At 35.8% G+C, this 16,498-nt stretch overlaps 1 protein-coding gene across 2 annotated transcripts in view; it reads right to left on the bottom strand.

Moving 5' to 3' along the window:
- Positions 1-533: 533 nt before the first annotated feature.
- Positions 534-16,498, bottom strand: part of HSPA4 (heat shock protein family A (Hsp70) member 4) — a 40,072-nt gene continuing 24,107 nt past the window's right edge. Inside the window, exons 8-19 of one of the 2 annotated variants that reach the window (XM_006179608.3) lie at positions 15,752-15,828; positions 14,347-14,498; positions 13,730-13,836; positions 13,076-13,209; positions 11,873-12,054; positions 10,684-10,773; positions 8,243-8,395; positions 6,679-6,804; positions 5,707-5,814; positions 4,134-4,253; positions 2,936-3,097; positions 534-2,725 (exon numbers count right to left, since the gene is read on the bottom strand). In XM_006179608.3, coding sequence (XP_006179670.1) covers positions 2,522-2,725; positions 2,936-3,097; positions 4,134-4,253; positions 5,707-5,814; positions 6,679-6,804; positions 8,243-8,395; positions 10,684-10,773; positions 11,873-12,054; positions 13,076-13,209; positions 13,730-13,836; positions 14,347-14,498; positions 15,752-15,828 — 1,615 coding nt within the window. In that variant the 3' untranslated portion in view covers positions 534-2,521. The remainder of the gene's footprint in view (positions 2,726-2,935; positions 3,098-4,133; positions 4,254-5,706; positions 5,815-6,678; positions 6,805-8,242; positions 8,396-10,683; positions 10,774-11,872; positions 12,055-13,075; positions 13,210-13,729; positions 13,837-14,346; positions 14,499-15,751; positions 15,829-16,498) is intronic. The other variant, XM_032476731.1, reaches the window with a different exon arrangement.

Raw genomic sequence — 16,498 nt, 5'->3', positions numbered from 1 at the left:
TAAGTGGCAAGCCTACAGGAAGGCACCTGACCCCTCCTCATCTAGGCCCCATGCTTTGTACCATTAGGGTCTCTTCTGATGGCTTCACCCTCTTTCATCACTCACCACCACTCCACATATATATACCCACACCCCCACCACATATCCACCAGTAGCAGCAGTTACTAGCACACTCTGAGCCCTGTCCTGTTCCTTGAAGGGGCAAGCATCAGTCTTGGCACTGGCCTTCATGGGGCCATAACCACCTCTTGCTATTCTCAAATCCCTGAAAGGGGCAGTCACAGGAGCAAGGGAAGGATTCCGACATCAGAGAAGTGAGCGAAGACTCAACATGGGAGAATATGTATGGAAATAGAGCAACTTCTTACCACCCACTGTGCTGAGCCTGAAATGTTCTTCAGAATAGAGGTCTCTGACAGAAGTCAACAACCTGGAATTCAGCTAGAACTCTTACTTCTCGAGAAAAGTTTTTATTGAAAACACACATACACACACATTCACATCCTTCATTATGAAATTAAGAAAACCATTCCTTTGAGTGTAAGACAGGTTTCTTTTTATTAATTTTTCCTAAACTTGTCTCATGTTTACTGAATGTTTTCTTTGTGTAAGAACGTAACCTGGAACTTTAACAAACCAATTTGGATAACGCAGCCTGGATAAATGCTTGCCTGCACACAAGTTATCAATTACCACTCTCTGGTCTGGCCTCCACATAAATCCAATTGGTCTTCAAGCCTGTCTAAACAGAGAGCAAGCAGACCACATCATCTTATTTCTCTTAAATTTTAAACCTCAAATTCACCCCCATCCCAACACCCTCACCCTCCCCAGCACACACAAAAAAAAAAGGTTTCAGAAGAATGGCCATTAAGGATTGAGTCAGTTGCATAAGAATTGGCTTAATCCTGCAGCCAGCACTCCAAAATAGGTCTTGGCCTCACAGCGGGCCAGCTGGAACTCTTGAAGCAGGATAGGTAGAGAAAGGACAGAGGATGGTCTAAGAACAGGGCCAAGTCCTGGTGACGCAAGGCTTCCATGCATACTTACACACCAACAAAATTACACTTCCACTTTCCTCCTCTAAGCAATGTTTCTCTATAGCACTTCAGAGCTTGTAAAACTCTGTACATCTTTTGGTGCAGAGATGGAAACATTCTAAATATTCAAGGCATAATCTTATTTCTAATAACATAGGCCAAAATTAACAGAGAAGCACTCTGCTATACAGATTAACAATCATTACAAAATGTCCAAAATGTAACCAAAGCCTGTAACAGTTTCTAAGGCAGGTACCAGGTCTGGCCTCTAATACTACAGGATTCCCTTAGAGTTTCCAAAATGCCTCACTCCTATCAACACTGCCCAAAGGGCAAGTCACAGGGAATGCTTTGGTGCTCCTGACATTGGCTGCACAGTAAGAATGAGGTGTTGAAGTCCTGCACCACACTTTAACACTAATTTCAGACTCATCCAGTACAATCCAGTGTATCTTAGTTCTCTGTAGGATCTGTCAGCTGTTTAACACATACAAATCGGTAGAATTATGACAGATATTAACACTTAACACATAGATGATTGTGAATGAGCTAAAAAGAACTTTTAACTCTTGTCCTAGGACTTCAAGCTATACCTCAAATTTATACAGAACATCTCTCACCTGCATAAGTAGGCCAGGATACAAATCTTTACACCATAGTTAACAAGAATCAATTCCTCAATTAAATTTACGATGCCTATACCCAACAATACATCTATCCAATTCTAATCTTCCGAGGAGAAAATTATTTAGACTTTGACGCTTGGGATATTAGTCAACAAACTTTTAAGAACATACATTCTCAGCAAGAGCCTCCAGGTCCAAAAACCTCAGTTAACAACTTGAAAGTAAAAAGGGTCTACTTTCCCGAGAGCAACACACATGGCATTTGTAACGGGAGTTCCTTTAATTGGGGAAAGAGGGGAAAATAAGGGTGGGAGTCAAAGCAGAGTTTAGTGTGAAGAAGGTCAGAGCATACCTTTGTTGTTCTGTTAATCCATGCCATGCTCTAGCTCTCAGAAACAGAGGGAAACCCCTCTCCCATCCCCACACCAGGTGGGGAGCCTTTGTGGCAATCTCCACAGCAGATTTTTATAGCACAATTAGAGTTCCTGCCATATATGTCATAACAAAAAGTTTGCTTGATAGCTAGGTATAGCTTGTGCTATAGCTCAACTTTCTAAAACAAACTTCTCTTTGTATAAGCATGATTAAACATACAAGGAGTGAAGCATAAGCTCAGTAAGACTAACTGGGCTCCTAAATAGTACCGTTATGAAAATGATACAATGCACTTCATTTCTGTATCTAACTATTTAGAAGTCAAAATGCTCCATACGTTACCTAATATCCCCTCCCCCCAAAACCCCTAAAAACTGACTAAGAAATCTCCAGTATTTAATTGCTCTAGTTGATATTTAGAACAAAGTTGACAACTTAAAGCTTTATAATAGTCTGTTTTAATATAAACAATTGTTAGAATCAATCAATGTCCATTTCAGGAAGCTTCTTGTCTGAATCAGAAGGCACAGCTGTGTCTGTACCCTGCTCAGCAGCCTGAGGGCCTGGGTTGTCTCCTTGGCCGTCCACTGGTCCATTCTGCTCTGCATTTTTTTGCTCCTCTTTTGGAGGCTCCACTTTGGGTTTGGGTTTTGAAATTATAGGATTACACATACTCATCAGCTCCTAGAACAGCAGGAGAGAAAATTGTAGTTTCTTATAAAATAATAAATTTCACATGACATACTAAAACCCAAGTCCACCCTTTCCTGCCCAATCCCCAAGCCATTAGTTAAGTTGCAATAATGAAATTCTCTCCTAAATGTCATTTTAAGGACTGTTAATAATAAATAATGAGACTGACAAGACCGTTGAATCTTTAAAATTGTAAATTACTTTAATTTTAGCTTCGATCTCTTTCGCCTTGACAACTGGATCCACAGTCAGACTCTGCTTGTTCTGCAGATTCAGCTTGTTATTCATCCATTCCATGGCTTCATTCGTGCTTTTTTCCACCTTCACCATGTCAGCAGCATCCAAATGGTCATACTGGTCCTCCTGTAACCAGGTGTCAACCATAAACGTGTCAGGGATGATATTCTCCCTACTCAAATATCACGTAGTTCTTCACCATCTTTCAAAAAGTTACACCTTTCCCAATATGAAGCACATCTAGCCTCACAATCTAAATAGACATTCAATTCCTTAAAAATTCAAGAACAGAAAAACCTCAATTTTCAAAACACTAAGGAAATACATTTTAAAGTCAAAAACATAAGGTGTAATTAAAAAGCTTCAACAGTATAAACAGCACATGCTTTACACAAAATCTTAGAGACATAATTTCACAATGTAAAAAAAATTACACTATCATTAGATACGAGACCTTAAGATTACGCAGGCACCCACTTTAGAAACCAAAACAATCTTTTTTCAAAACAATAATACAATTTTTAAAGGAGGCCTTTCAAAAGTAAAATTCAAAAATTAAAATAACAATATTTTTTTAAAAGTTCAATTTATCTGCCTTCAAGTTTCTTGCACTGACAATACATCAAGAACCTGGAGTGGAGTGGTTAGCAACCCAAACTTTGGAATCAGACCTCAGGCCAAATCCCAGCTCCAATAGTAACCTTGGGTGAAGCTTAGAAATTAGCCATAAATGTCGATACCACCTACTTAATAAGGGTACTGTGTGGGTTTAATGAGATAATATATTGATGAGATATATTTTGTAAAGTGCTCAAAAGCCCTGATAAGTAATTTATAGTTGAGACAGTCCTACATCATATTTAGGACCAAAAACCAAATCATTTACCTAATATGTTCTAAGAGCAGAATAGAGCAGATTAAGTCACCAATGAAACACTTCATAGCAAGAAAAGGAAACTGAACAATATTGCTCAATTCCAGATTCCACTTATTGAAGAGCATCAAATACCAGAGTTCTTAGTTAAGACTCCATAAATATTATACAGGATATTAAGATCCAAAAAGAAACCAGTATTATTAAACAATAGTTTAAAAGACTGCTATGTAAATGTCTCAAAACTTTACCAAAACAGTAGTAGGGAAGAGGAATAAAAAAAGATACCTTGTTTTTGAAAGCGCTGATTACTTTCATATACTGTTGGATTTGTTTCCCTAGTTCTTCAAATAATTTTGGTCTTTCTTCAGATTCCTGGAATCTTATCTTAATAGGCTGACCTAGATTCTTAACAGAGAGAGAATATACAAACTCATCATAAGGAAGTTTAAACTCTCAGAGTTGTGTTTTTCTAAGATTGATTATAAATTAAAATGTATTTAATCCCGATGTTCTATATGTTAAGAAGCCGAATATTTTTCCCCAGCCCACTGAAATAATATCCTCAGGCCTCACTAGAATGTACCTCAATATTGTTCCATGTGGGACCACTTCAACTTGTCACTTGAGCCCTAGTTCTCAAAAAACACTGAGGAGACAACCAAAAATTACATGCCTCCTGACAATGATATAAACACTAAATATGAAGTACATCTGCCAAAAAAATTTTTTTAAAACCTGTATCTGACAGCCTCTAGCTCTAACCATCAACTAATCAAATAATACTGAACACCACAGAGGTGAAAATGAGCAAAATCCAGACTGGAAATAAATCCTACAGGGCAAATGATCTCTTTTTTTCATCAACTAAATAAGGGAGGAGAAATGATGCATAGAGAACTACAGACACAGATTTAAGGGACATAGCAATAGAATAAATGGACCTTACTTGGATCTTGAGTCAAATAAACTAAAAGATAATTTATGAAACAACTGAACTTGAAAACTGACTATATGGTGATATTAAGGAATTTTTTTGTGCATGTAATAATGGTTCAGCTTAAGGTTACATTTTCTTTTAGATACATACTGAAATATTTTTGGATTAAATATAACATGAGACTTGCTTAAAATAACTGGCAGTGGAAGGGAACAGAAATGAAATAAAACTGGCCATAAGTTGAGAACAGCTGAAGCTATTTTTCTATTTTCAAGTGTTGGACATCTCTCATAATAAAAAGTTAATTAAAAAATCAACAGTAAAGATCTCACTGGAAGCTCCTGATATTCTTGCAGAATGACTGCAGGCATTGTCCTTAAGCAACTCCATTCTAAAGATTAGTCACACTGGCCCAGTCTGACAAGAAACTAAGCAATTCAGAGAACGTAAAAAGTTCTTGTGCATTTGTATCTTTTTCCAAACAGAAGGCCTCAACTTTAGATAATTCTTTTTACTTTTAACCCTAAGGTTTAGCTATCAAATTCTTTAAATACAAAACCAGATGCTTCTGGCTCTATTAAGAATCAAAGCTTATACAAAGCCCCACTCCAACTGCACTACAGGTGCCTTTAGGACAGGGACACATCTTGCTAGTCTTTCTCTTCATTCCCAAGAATACGTTCCATCGCCAATTCACTGAAACATTTGAAGTCTAAACTCAATTTTCAGGAAAAATTCTTCTGTTATTATCAAATTCTAAAAGTGAGAAAGATAATGAACCTAAGTGATAAAAAGTACAGCTCTTCAATCACTTTCAACCTGTCTTCATTACTTGACGTGAGAATTCCCACCAATTTTGACATACTCTCCATGGAAACTATAGCATGGATTCAAACACTTCTGCTTTCAAGAGTCACCTACTTTTAATTCAGCCAATTTATCAACATAAACTTGCTTTGGCTGGTCTTCTCCATCCTCATACAACCAATTTTCAGTATCTTCTAGTTTCAAGGTAAAATTGTTACGATCCTAAAGATGAAGGAAACATTGTAATTAAGTCAATCAAAAACCAGTTGATTCAACAATGAAGGTATGGGCACAGACCGTGATATATCTGGATATATTTAACAATATTGACAAGATACTGTTTTGCTCGATAGGCATGGGGGATTTCATTACACTATTCTCTCCACTCTTGGGGACATTTGAACGTGTTTGAAAATTTCATAATTAAAAATTACATTTATCTTGTAATAACCTTTAATAGAAAAGAATATGAAAATGAATATATGTATGTATATGAATGACTGGGACATTATACTGTACACCAGAAATTGACACATTATAACTGACTATAATTTAAAAAAATAAAATAAATTACATTTAAAAATAAGTGACTTATACAGTGAATAATACTGTACTGCATATTTGAAAGTTGCTAAGAGATTAAATGTTAAAAGTTAACAAGAAAAAAAATTTATAACTATGTATAGTGATGGATGTTTTAACTAGACTTATTGTGGTGACCATTTCATAACGTATACAATGAATCATTATGTGGTACACCTGAAACTAATATAAAGTTATATGTCACTTATACCTCTTTTTTTTTTTTTGAAGAAGTGAGTTAAATAAACACTGGGGAAAAGTGAGCTGATTTAAAGAAAAATACTAGGTAAACAATAGCATGCAAATATATTCAAAAGTGATGCACAAAGACCAATCTTTGGGTAAAGACTAATACAAAATAAAACGATATTAAACTTTTACCAAAAACAGTACATTTTTCATCATTTTACTGTACACCTACAGATGCAAACTTCCCTCTTAACTACATTTAAGGATGCTCCCAGGAGACACACAGTAAGCAGGTACATTGCGTCACATACTTACATCTTCATTCACAAACTTCTCATATTCACCACTAAGCTTGTCTCTCATTTCGTACACATATTCTTCTACTGCATTCTTAGCATCATTCCTCTCCTTCTCCAGTTTATCCTGCATTATCATCTTACCCTGTGAACAGTATAAATCAGACATTCAGAAAACTGAGACAAGTTCCTCTTAAATAGAAGCAATATAATTACAAAAGTAAAGAAGCCTTCTTCCCCTTAGTTCTCCTAATCATACAAGAGAAGAGAGCTAGAAGCATTAGTCTTCAGTAAATTATGAGGACCAAGTGAGAGTTTGTGGGTGTGCTTAGAAAAAAAGAGCAATAATCACATTAAGTCATAAGAAGCCACAAAGTGCCATATACTATGTGATTCCCAGGGCGAGAAGTAGGATGAGGCAAGGTTGGTGTCCAGGGCTGTGTCAGACCTGAGAGCGAGTGACTCTTTACATTCTGCTCTATAGACACATAACTTGTTTCACCCTAGTCCTGGCCCTGATGATTCCATTTGTATGACATTCTGGAAAAGGCAAAAAAAAAAAAAAAAAAAAAAAAAAAAACGAGTAAAATGTAGATGAGTGCTTACTAGGGGTTGGGATGGGGAAAGGGTTCACTACAAAGGAGCAGAATGAGGGAATTTTTTTGCGGGGGTGGGGGGCTGACAGAAGGTCAACTGACTGCAGTGGTGGCTACATGACTATGCGTATTTATGTGAACTCATAGAATGATATACCAAAAAGAGTTAATTTTAGTCCGTGTAAATTTAAAAAAGTGAATAGAAAGCAAGAAAAAAAATCCAGGTGACAATTCATGATACTATTTTCTCTCTTTCTTTATGTCACGTATTTTTCATAATAAAGAGCAAAAACATCAACCAAAAAAAGAGCAATAGAAGAAATATGAAGATGCACAAACCCAAAAGCATAAATAAGGAAAAAATTAAAGAGAACTTAAGGAAACTACTAGCTCAATGTCACAAGGTGGGTATACTCTGCTTGTATTACACACACAGAAAAATCAAATTATTTACATAGTACAGATACTAAAGGTTCTGTAAAACAAAACTTTTCTAAGATCCAATGCATACATGGTAAGAAGCCTCACAGACAAAAATTGAGTAATTGTGTTCCAGGGCCCCAAACCTTGCATCACTCACCATAAATTAGAGTTACTTATTGAATGGCAACAGGGAAGGAACTAATAAAACGCAGTGCTGCCATTAACGCTAAAGTGATTTCTCCCACCAATCAACTTTTCTGACCCTGGCCTTAAACATCCCAATCTCTAATGACAACCGTAACAAAACACCCAAACAGAAATGATACCTCCCCTAAATGTCAAAGATCTCATAACAGACCTTTTACCATAAAAACATTAATACCATCATAAAAAATTTTGATGTAAATGAGATCTATTAAACTTGCCCTCCAGTACCCAAAACCCAAAATTGTTCTCAAACTCCAAACAACCAAAAATGCACAAAGGTCAATACACCCAGAGTTTGAACACTATAGTCACACTAATTTGTTAGGCTTATTGTTCTAAAAGACTTAAAATAACAACCTCATTTTCAATGTACAAGTTAAGCATCTCCCTGTCTATCTGCCATAACAGATGATTCTCAATTGGCAGGTCCACAGTACTGGTTTTCACTTTTGCCTTCTTAGCTTGAGGTGGTTGGTCCATCTTTTTGTCTTTTGATCCAGCTTGAGAGGTCTAAAACAACAGAAATCATTAAGAACAAACACATTACACAGACTCTTAAGCTTCCAAATGGGTCATATTTTGAAGGCTGGTTTTGCTTTTCTATTAACTTTGTTTTCTTACAATATCTGGAAAGTTAAAAATATAAATATTACATAAGTAGTCAAATCCATAGATATAGGAAGTAATGGTGTCTACCAGGGGATGGGGGGAGGAGGGATAGAGAAATAAGAAATTGTTGTTTAACAGCTATAGTTCCAGTTTGGCAAAATGAAAAGTTCTGGAGATCCTTTACTGATCTGTACACAAACACATATCTATATACATATATACGTACATACACACAAAAACAACCTCCCATAATTCCACTACCAACGTATGAAAACCTCCAATTTTCTTCCACTCGTACCTAGATATAAAAACTTGCATAGGCAATTAGTGGGAAGAGGGTATGAAATTTTTAAGGAGCAGAAAGAGTATCAATATGACTTCCAGAATATTTGTAGCTATTTACATTCTCACAAGGAGTAAGAGATCCACTCTGCTGTACCTTGGGCACAAACAGGAATTCACTTACCATGATCTATTATTTTTGTTGAGTCAATAACCTTTTTTCATACATTTATAAGGCATACTTATTTCTTCAAATTGCCTGGTCATATTTCATCAACCTTCTCTTGGGATTTCAGTGATTATTCCAAGTGACTGACTCCTCTAGTTTTTTCTAATTTTATATAATTTGTATACACAAGTTTTCATTGTTGACTCTCTTTTCCTTTGTGATTACTTTCATTACTTTTATGCTATGAATGCTCTTCCTGACCCACAGATTAGAAAAACATTCCAGTTTGGTTTTTTTTTTTGTAACTTTCCAATTCATCTGGAATACAATCTGCTTTATGATGTGAAACAAGATTTCAAAGTCAATTCCCCACCTCCTGTCCAAAACTTAAGTCAGGGCTGCAATTTATGTATCATTTGTATTTTATTTCCCTTAGAATACTATGAAAAGCACCAATTTCTCAAGCCACTTCATGGAAGAAACCTAAATAAATCCCATGAAACCTCCCACTGCTCCAAAGCATTTGGGGGCGGGGTCCACCTCTCTTTCCTCCTCCTCCAAAACAGGTCTTTCACCTTACAAAAAGCCTATAGTACACTAAAGCATCTGGGAGCATGATTTCCTCATCCATTATATTCTTTTTTTACAATTATTTGCACAGCTAAAGGAAAGTAATTCAAATTTGTTAACTAACATTTAAATGGCTGACAGACTTAAGCATCCTAAAGGCTCTGTCCAAGTATTTTTAAATGCCACAATCAGAAATATCTTATAAAGTGTGATTATACATTGAGATGTATAAATAATTTGAAAGAAAAGCTATTTTCAATGCTGATGACAAAATTTAAACATGAAAACTCCAAAGTCAGAGTTAAAGAAATGTTACATATTCTTGGGATATATATTATTTACAAAATATATTTCAGTAAATTATATTTAAAACTATTTCAACAAGACAAGTTTCAGAGAACTAACAAAATTTGAAGAAAAAGAAAAACACGTCTCGTTATCAAGAATAAATCCAGATAGGATGATTTTTAGCAACATTCAGAAACCAGCATGAACCAATCAATAACCTAATAAAACTAAGGTTTCTGAGTGCCTTCTTCCCACATACCAACCAGACTAAAGTCCAAAGACCATTGTGCCAAACATACTTTGCAAACATACTACAAAATCTTGCTTTAAGACTGTTCAAATAATGAAGATTTCTAATATAACTACCTTTCAAGACATGGTATCTCAACCAAAATCATGTATGTGAAAAGACTGTATATCATACATACAATTTAGACAGTCACACAGCATATTATCTCCACACTTAATTTGTTGAGGTGGTCACAAAGGCCTGCTCAGGTACAAAAGAAAGCGACACAGACTTTGAACTTGATGGGGAAGTGGCAAGTCATTGTGAGAAAGCCACATGGGACTGGAAATATTGTTAAGTTCTCTTTAGAAAATACAACTGATCATAGGAGTTTACATATATAAAATTTTTTTAGCTTTTATACTTGAGACTTGTGTCCTTTACTATATGTAAGTTGTATCTCAATAGAAAAGTAAATAAAATATGAAAAACTTGTAAAAGAATATATTGAGACAAACTTCACTTTTAAACCTTATCCTGTATACTTGAGAACATCTATTTAGCCAACTATATAAACATGTGTACCCCTATATACAACTTGTTAAAATAAAAATAGTATCACACTACACAAAACAAAAATACAATTTATACCTCCATTTCTTCAGACTCTGCCTTACTTTCTGCTGGTGTCTGCTGCTGTTGCTCTTCAACATGTGGTTCCTCCTGGTCCACCTGCATCTTCTGAAAAACAGATCACATCAAATCCTGAAACTAGGAAAATTCTAGTGAAAGACTAAGCAACCTTCAGGACACATTGGCAAAATCACATGGTATGGGATTCCTGCTCAAGTACCAGCAAGATGACAACCCAGACTCCAATTCCAGCTACGACACACATGTTATATTTAGAACACAAAAAGTTTTCCTCTCTGCATCTCAGTTAATACATCTATACAATGGAGATGTCATTTGCCCTATCTTAGATAAATAATAGTGGCTGGAGAACTACTTTGTAAACTCTAACAGTACTCCTAAGTACACAATGTGGCAATATTTAACACAGTTAACTTCCAAGAGAGTATGAGTTTCTCCTAGCTTCTTCATGAAGGAATTCCTCACAAGTCTTAACTTTTTCTACTAGTTTTTAAATCAGCCTTTCCATCCTCAAAAGTACAACCATTGTGTGCATTAGGAGAGGTGAACACCTTTAGAATTCTGTTAAAAGAACAAAGCCTAACAATAATGATAAAGAAGGGAGAAGTCTGTAGAGAAACTGAATCATAATGGCTTTCAATGCCTGCAGCACATGAGAATGACCTCAGAGGCTTTAAGAACTGACACCTGGGCCCTAGCCCAGACCAATTCAAAATCTGTGGGGATGAGACTGAGACCCAAACATCTGTAGTTTCATAAAGCCTTAATTTTGATACACAATAAGGACAAGACCCAATGCATGATTCCACTAAGTGTGAATTCTACATTACTTGTGAAAATAATCAACCAAGACTCAAAGCATTCTTCAGTAATCAGAAGGAATAAAGAATAACCCATACTTCAATTTAAAAAAATGTACTTACATATATAGAAAAAAAAAAACCCAAATTGAGAAGTGCATGGTCTGCAGGAGGAAGCCAACTATGTCCCATTTCTATATAAATTCTGTATAAGGACTCTGCGCTAGTCCACACATAATGGGGGAACAGGACACATGCAAACCTATTCTCAGCAGCTTTGTCACAATGTTCCTCCCTTGTCACCCAGTCCATCTGCTGGAGTTTCTAGACAAGTATTACCTGAGCCATTATAAATGGCCTAAAATGGTATAAAATGTCCAGATTACCTCTTCCTCCTTTGCATTCTGATCTGTTTCCATTGGTTCCTCATTTTCCTCAAACTTGTGCACTTCCACTAGAGAGGCACTGGACACACTGAAAATGCCATGGACATTTACTCGAACCTTGACTTTCACTTTTGAACTGGAGCCATCAGACTGAGGAGTGACTTTCTGAACTGAAAACTGAGCTAGGGACATATGAAAGACAAAAGAGAACACATAATCTAAGAGGATGAATTCTAACACAAACTTACACCCATACTGCCAGGTTATGTCCATTTCTCAGTGAAAAGTCAGTAATATGCTACTTCAAATAAGCCAAGTGGGCACTCTTTGAGTCTTACTAAATCATCAGATTTCTCCTTCCTCTTTCACATAAAGTCAAACTCTCACTATCTTGTCCCAAGTAAGGACTTAAGTGTCTCCTAACTCTTCAAACATGTCCTTCCCCTCCAGCCTTATTCCAGTTCATCTTTATATGCTACTGCCAGATAAACTCCTGTAACAGATCTGCCACAATGTCCTCTGATGAAAAAAAAAAAAAAAAAACCAGTGATTCCATACTGCTTATCACTTACCAAGAAGCTGCCATTTCTAGACTGTTACTATACCAAAGATTTACTTATGCTTTTTAACTTAAAAAAAAAAAAAAAAAAAAAAAACTCTGTAAAGCATGAATTTTCATGCTTATTTCTGATTTTTACACACGAGGAAAATAAAGTATGTTAACTTTTCAAGTTTCTAAGTACCATTCAGGATATTCCTAATACCTTACCCACGTAGTCCAGTTTTATAATTATCACGTAACTAGTTTTTCTCCTCAACTGGTTTTATTTCCAGACTTGAAGTTTCTTAGAGTCCATGAAGACTCAAGCCAACATGGTCTATAACCTATGATACTGATATCACAATTTCCTAATGATTTTTCTTTGTACATCTTATAACTATGTTAGGGTCAGACTCCTTTCAGTAACCAGCACCACATTAAGCACAAGGTGTAACAACAACACACATTTACCAAGAACTACAGCCCACAAAAGGAGATTCAATTAAACAATCCTGCTGGTTCTCACCTGGTACCAAGACTGGAAGAGGTTTTTATTTGTAAACTAAAATACCTAAATTTCAGCATATTCTACTTGCTTTGCTATCCCAGTTCTCCCAAGTACACGTAACTTGTTTTTTTTCCATTCCCAACTCTTTACTTACCTATAGCAGGATCTGGATAGGGCAAATCCTGAGGAGAGCTATAATAAGCATCAAGTGTGAAAGGTTCCTTTCTATAAAACGTGAGTACTTTAGAGAAAGGAGCAGCATGATTTTTTGAAAAGACTTCACAGTCACTGAATGGAGGAAAAAGACAAAAACACAAATTTAGGACATTTCTAACACTTTTACCCATGTGTTCTAGCTTTGTAATTATTCAACACTCTGAACTGACAGGTGGTACCTCTGGAGACTCTCTACCAGGAACTAACAGCCTGTCTCTGAGATTGAGGTTTTCAGGGGGGGCAGTATTTGCCTGAATGGTTAGGAAAGCTGGCATCATTTCCAGATAAGAGTCTCCAAGAAAAAAAAATGTGTGTGTATATATATATATATGTACGTGTGTGTGTAGATAGATATATATATGGTCTATTTGAAACATTTATATATTTCAACCAGCACATAAAAGGCATCAATTATTTCAGCAGATCAAATACTGGAAACTAATAAGGACACAGATTTATTCTGATGACTAAACCAAGTAATCACTTTGCTTCATGTATTGTAACAAAATATTATTTTGTGTAAGTTGAAATGGAGAGTACTACTTTATTGAGACAACTTTTCAGTATAAAAATGATTAATAAACATTATTACCTTGACCCTTCTTCAGCTGGAGAATTCCATCTTAGAGATATTGGATACGGTACTACATCAGTGATAGAAAATTCTCTGACTTTGAAAGCAGGCGATAAGATTGCACACTAGAATAATAATTTTAGAATTCCATTTGGCAAGTACACATTATGAACTAATTATCACAAGACCTATAAATAATGACTTCAGAAGACCATCATCAATGGCTTTTAAGTATTTACCTTAACAATTTAACAGTATCTGAATAAATGCTCTTACAAATGTCTATCATTTGTCAAATTATCCATATTAATCTAGCTATTCCTTACCATTTTTTCATTAACTTCAATCTTTATTTAACTCATGTACAACACTACTTCATACAATAAATAAGCCAAATTCCAGTGGTATTTCAAGCTTATCTATGTTTCCAGTAAATTATTTCATCTTATTACATGTTCTAGAGTATAATTTCATCTATGAATGCCACCTCTGATAACAATTTTTAAAAAAAAACCTTTCAAAATCTTAGACCTTGAGATCACCCTGAGCTAACCTTAGACTAGCTGGATACAAAAAACCACTGCTATATTGTTACAGTTGCCTGTAAAGAGCAACCTGTGAGAAAGCAAGCTCACCTGCAATGCACAGCCTCGAGTAACAGCTTCATCAGCATTTAGTGTTGTACTAAGTTCTTTACCAAAAAATTTACTGATCTTCTCTTTCACTGCAGGGATTCGTGTTGCACCACCAACTATCTCCACTGCATAAATATCTTCTTTCTTTAACTCTATTTTAAAATGATCAGAATATTTATATTAAAAGAATCTTTACATTAGTATTTTACAATCAAATAAAAGAGCAGTATAACATCTAACCACAATAAAATAACTCACAGATGTGTAACAAAATCTCACACTCCTTACCCCTCCACAACACATGCACACATGCATAGCTGTGCGTCAGCTAAAGCAGACAGTTACGTTTTGATGCTCAAAATAATGAGGGCAGGGCACAACAATGTTGGCACTTAAGAGGTGAGGGTCAGAATACCAAACGTCCTACAGTGTGTACAAGTCCTGCAATCTCAGAAACAGTCTCATACAAGTTATTAAAACATCAATAGTTACGCTAGCCACAGAGAAATAAATGGGCCTCAAAATACTGGATTATTCCTAACATCACGTAAGAAAAAAAAAGTTATTCAGAAGCACATCTAGTCCCCACCCCAGCACTCCAATCAGAGCATAAGCATAGCCCAGATTATAACACAAGTACAGTCTTCTCACATCAGAAGGTATGCAAACACCAAGGCTCTGCTGTCACTCATAAAATACCTCTTAATACCACCTGGTTTCCTGGTCATATTTTATGCAACACTGACAATTTGTTGAGAAGGGCTATTTAAAGAAATGGGCTATCCTAGTATGGAAAGAACATGCCCATTTTGTCATAATCATTCTGATTTAATAGTTCAGCCTGTGTCAAGATTACAGTACATCTCAACAGTATGAAACAGTCAGCAACTAGGGCAAGAACAGACTTTAGGAAAAGGTTTGTCAAAGCTTTAGGGGAATATTAGTAAAATACTTCCAAATCAAACTTCCACCTTTAGCCCAATATAAAATTAAAGCATCCTATTCGATTAAGTACCTGGTTATCATATCCTCCCTTTACTTATCTCTTGTTCAGCAAAAGATTCACTGACAGATAAACCTACACGACTACCAATGTAACATTGCTAAAAACAATTTTTACCACCATGAAGTAACTGAGATGTTAAATCCATCTTTGAATCTGAAGTAGGTTTCCTGGGAAAACTATTAGATTTCCCTAGACACTATCATCAAAAGATTACTTGGGTGGGGTGGAGGGTACTTCAAGAGTAAAGCAAGATAAAAACAAGTTCAATATAGCACTGAGGTAGTTCATAAAGTGAAAATCCATATAAACTGAAAAAAAGAGTGACATTTTCCAAAAAGAGTAACAGACATCATTTTCCAAAGAGCACAAGATGAACAATTCAACCACAAAAATACTTACTGGCCTGTTCCAAAACACTCCGAAGTGGTGGCTCCACTCGAGCTAAGAGGTCATCACACATCTCCAGAAATTTGCCTCTATGAAAAGGGGGGGAGGGGGATTAAATCACATTCCACTTTTTTGCAGAATAAATGGCTACAGTCAAAAAGACAGATAAAAAGTATTGGCAAGGATATAGAGAAACTAGATCAGATACACATTCCTGATGGGAACGTAAAATGATGGGAAAAGTCTGGCAATTCCTCAAAGTGTATAACATAATGTTCCCATATGACCCAGCAATTCCACCCTAGGTATATATCCAAGACAAATTAAAACATGCGATCACAAAAAATCTGAACATGAATGTTCACAGTAGCATTATTCATAACAGGCAAAAAAGTGTGAAAAACCCTAAAGTCCATGAAGTGTACTCAGCAAAAAGGAAGGAATACAATAAAAGGGACTGATACATGTTAAAACATGGATGAACTTTTAAAATGTTACACTAGATGAAATAAGTCAATCACAAAAGGACATATATAACTGCATTTATATGAAATGTTCAAAACTGGTAAATCCAAAGAGACAGAAAGTTGTTAACAACTGCCTAGGGCTTGGGGAAGGAAGAAAAGATGGGGAAAGACAGCTACTGGGTACATGTTTTTTCCCTTTAATTGCTATTTTTTAGATTGGTTTTAGGTTTATAGAGAAATAAACCAAAAGCATAGAATTCTCATATAACCCTTACCCACCAGACCCAGTTCC

Source organism: Camelus ferus, chromosome 3 (genome assembly GCF_009834535.1).
Source record: "Camelus ferus isolate YT-003-E chromosome 3, BCGSAC_Cfer_1.0, whole genome shotgun sequence".
NCBI classification, from domain to species: domain Eukaryota; kingdom Metazoa; phylum Chordata; class Mammalia; order Artiodactyla; family Camelidae; genus Camelus; species Camelus ferus.
This window is presented reverse-complemented; position numbering and strand designations above follow the sequence as displayed.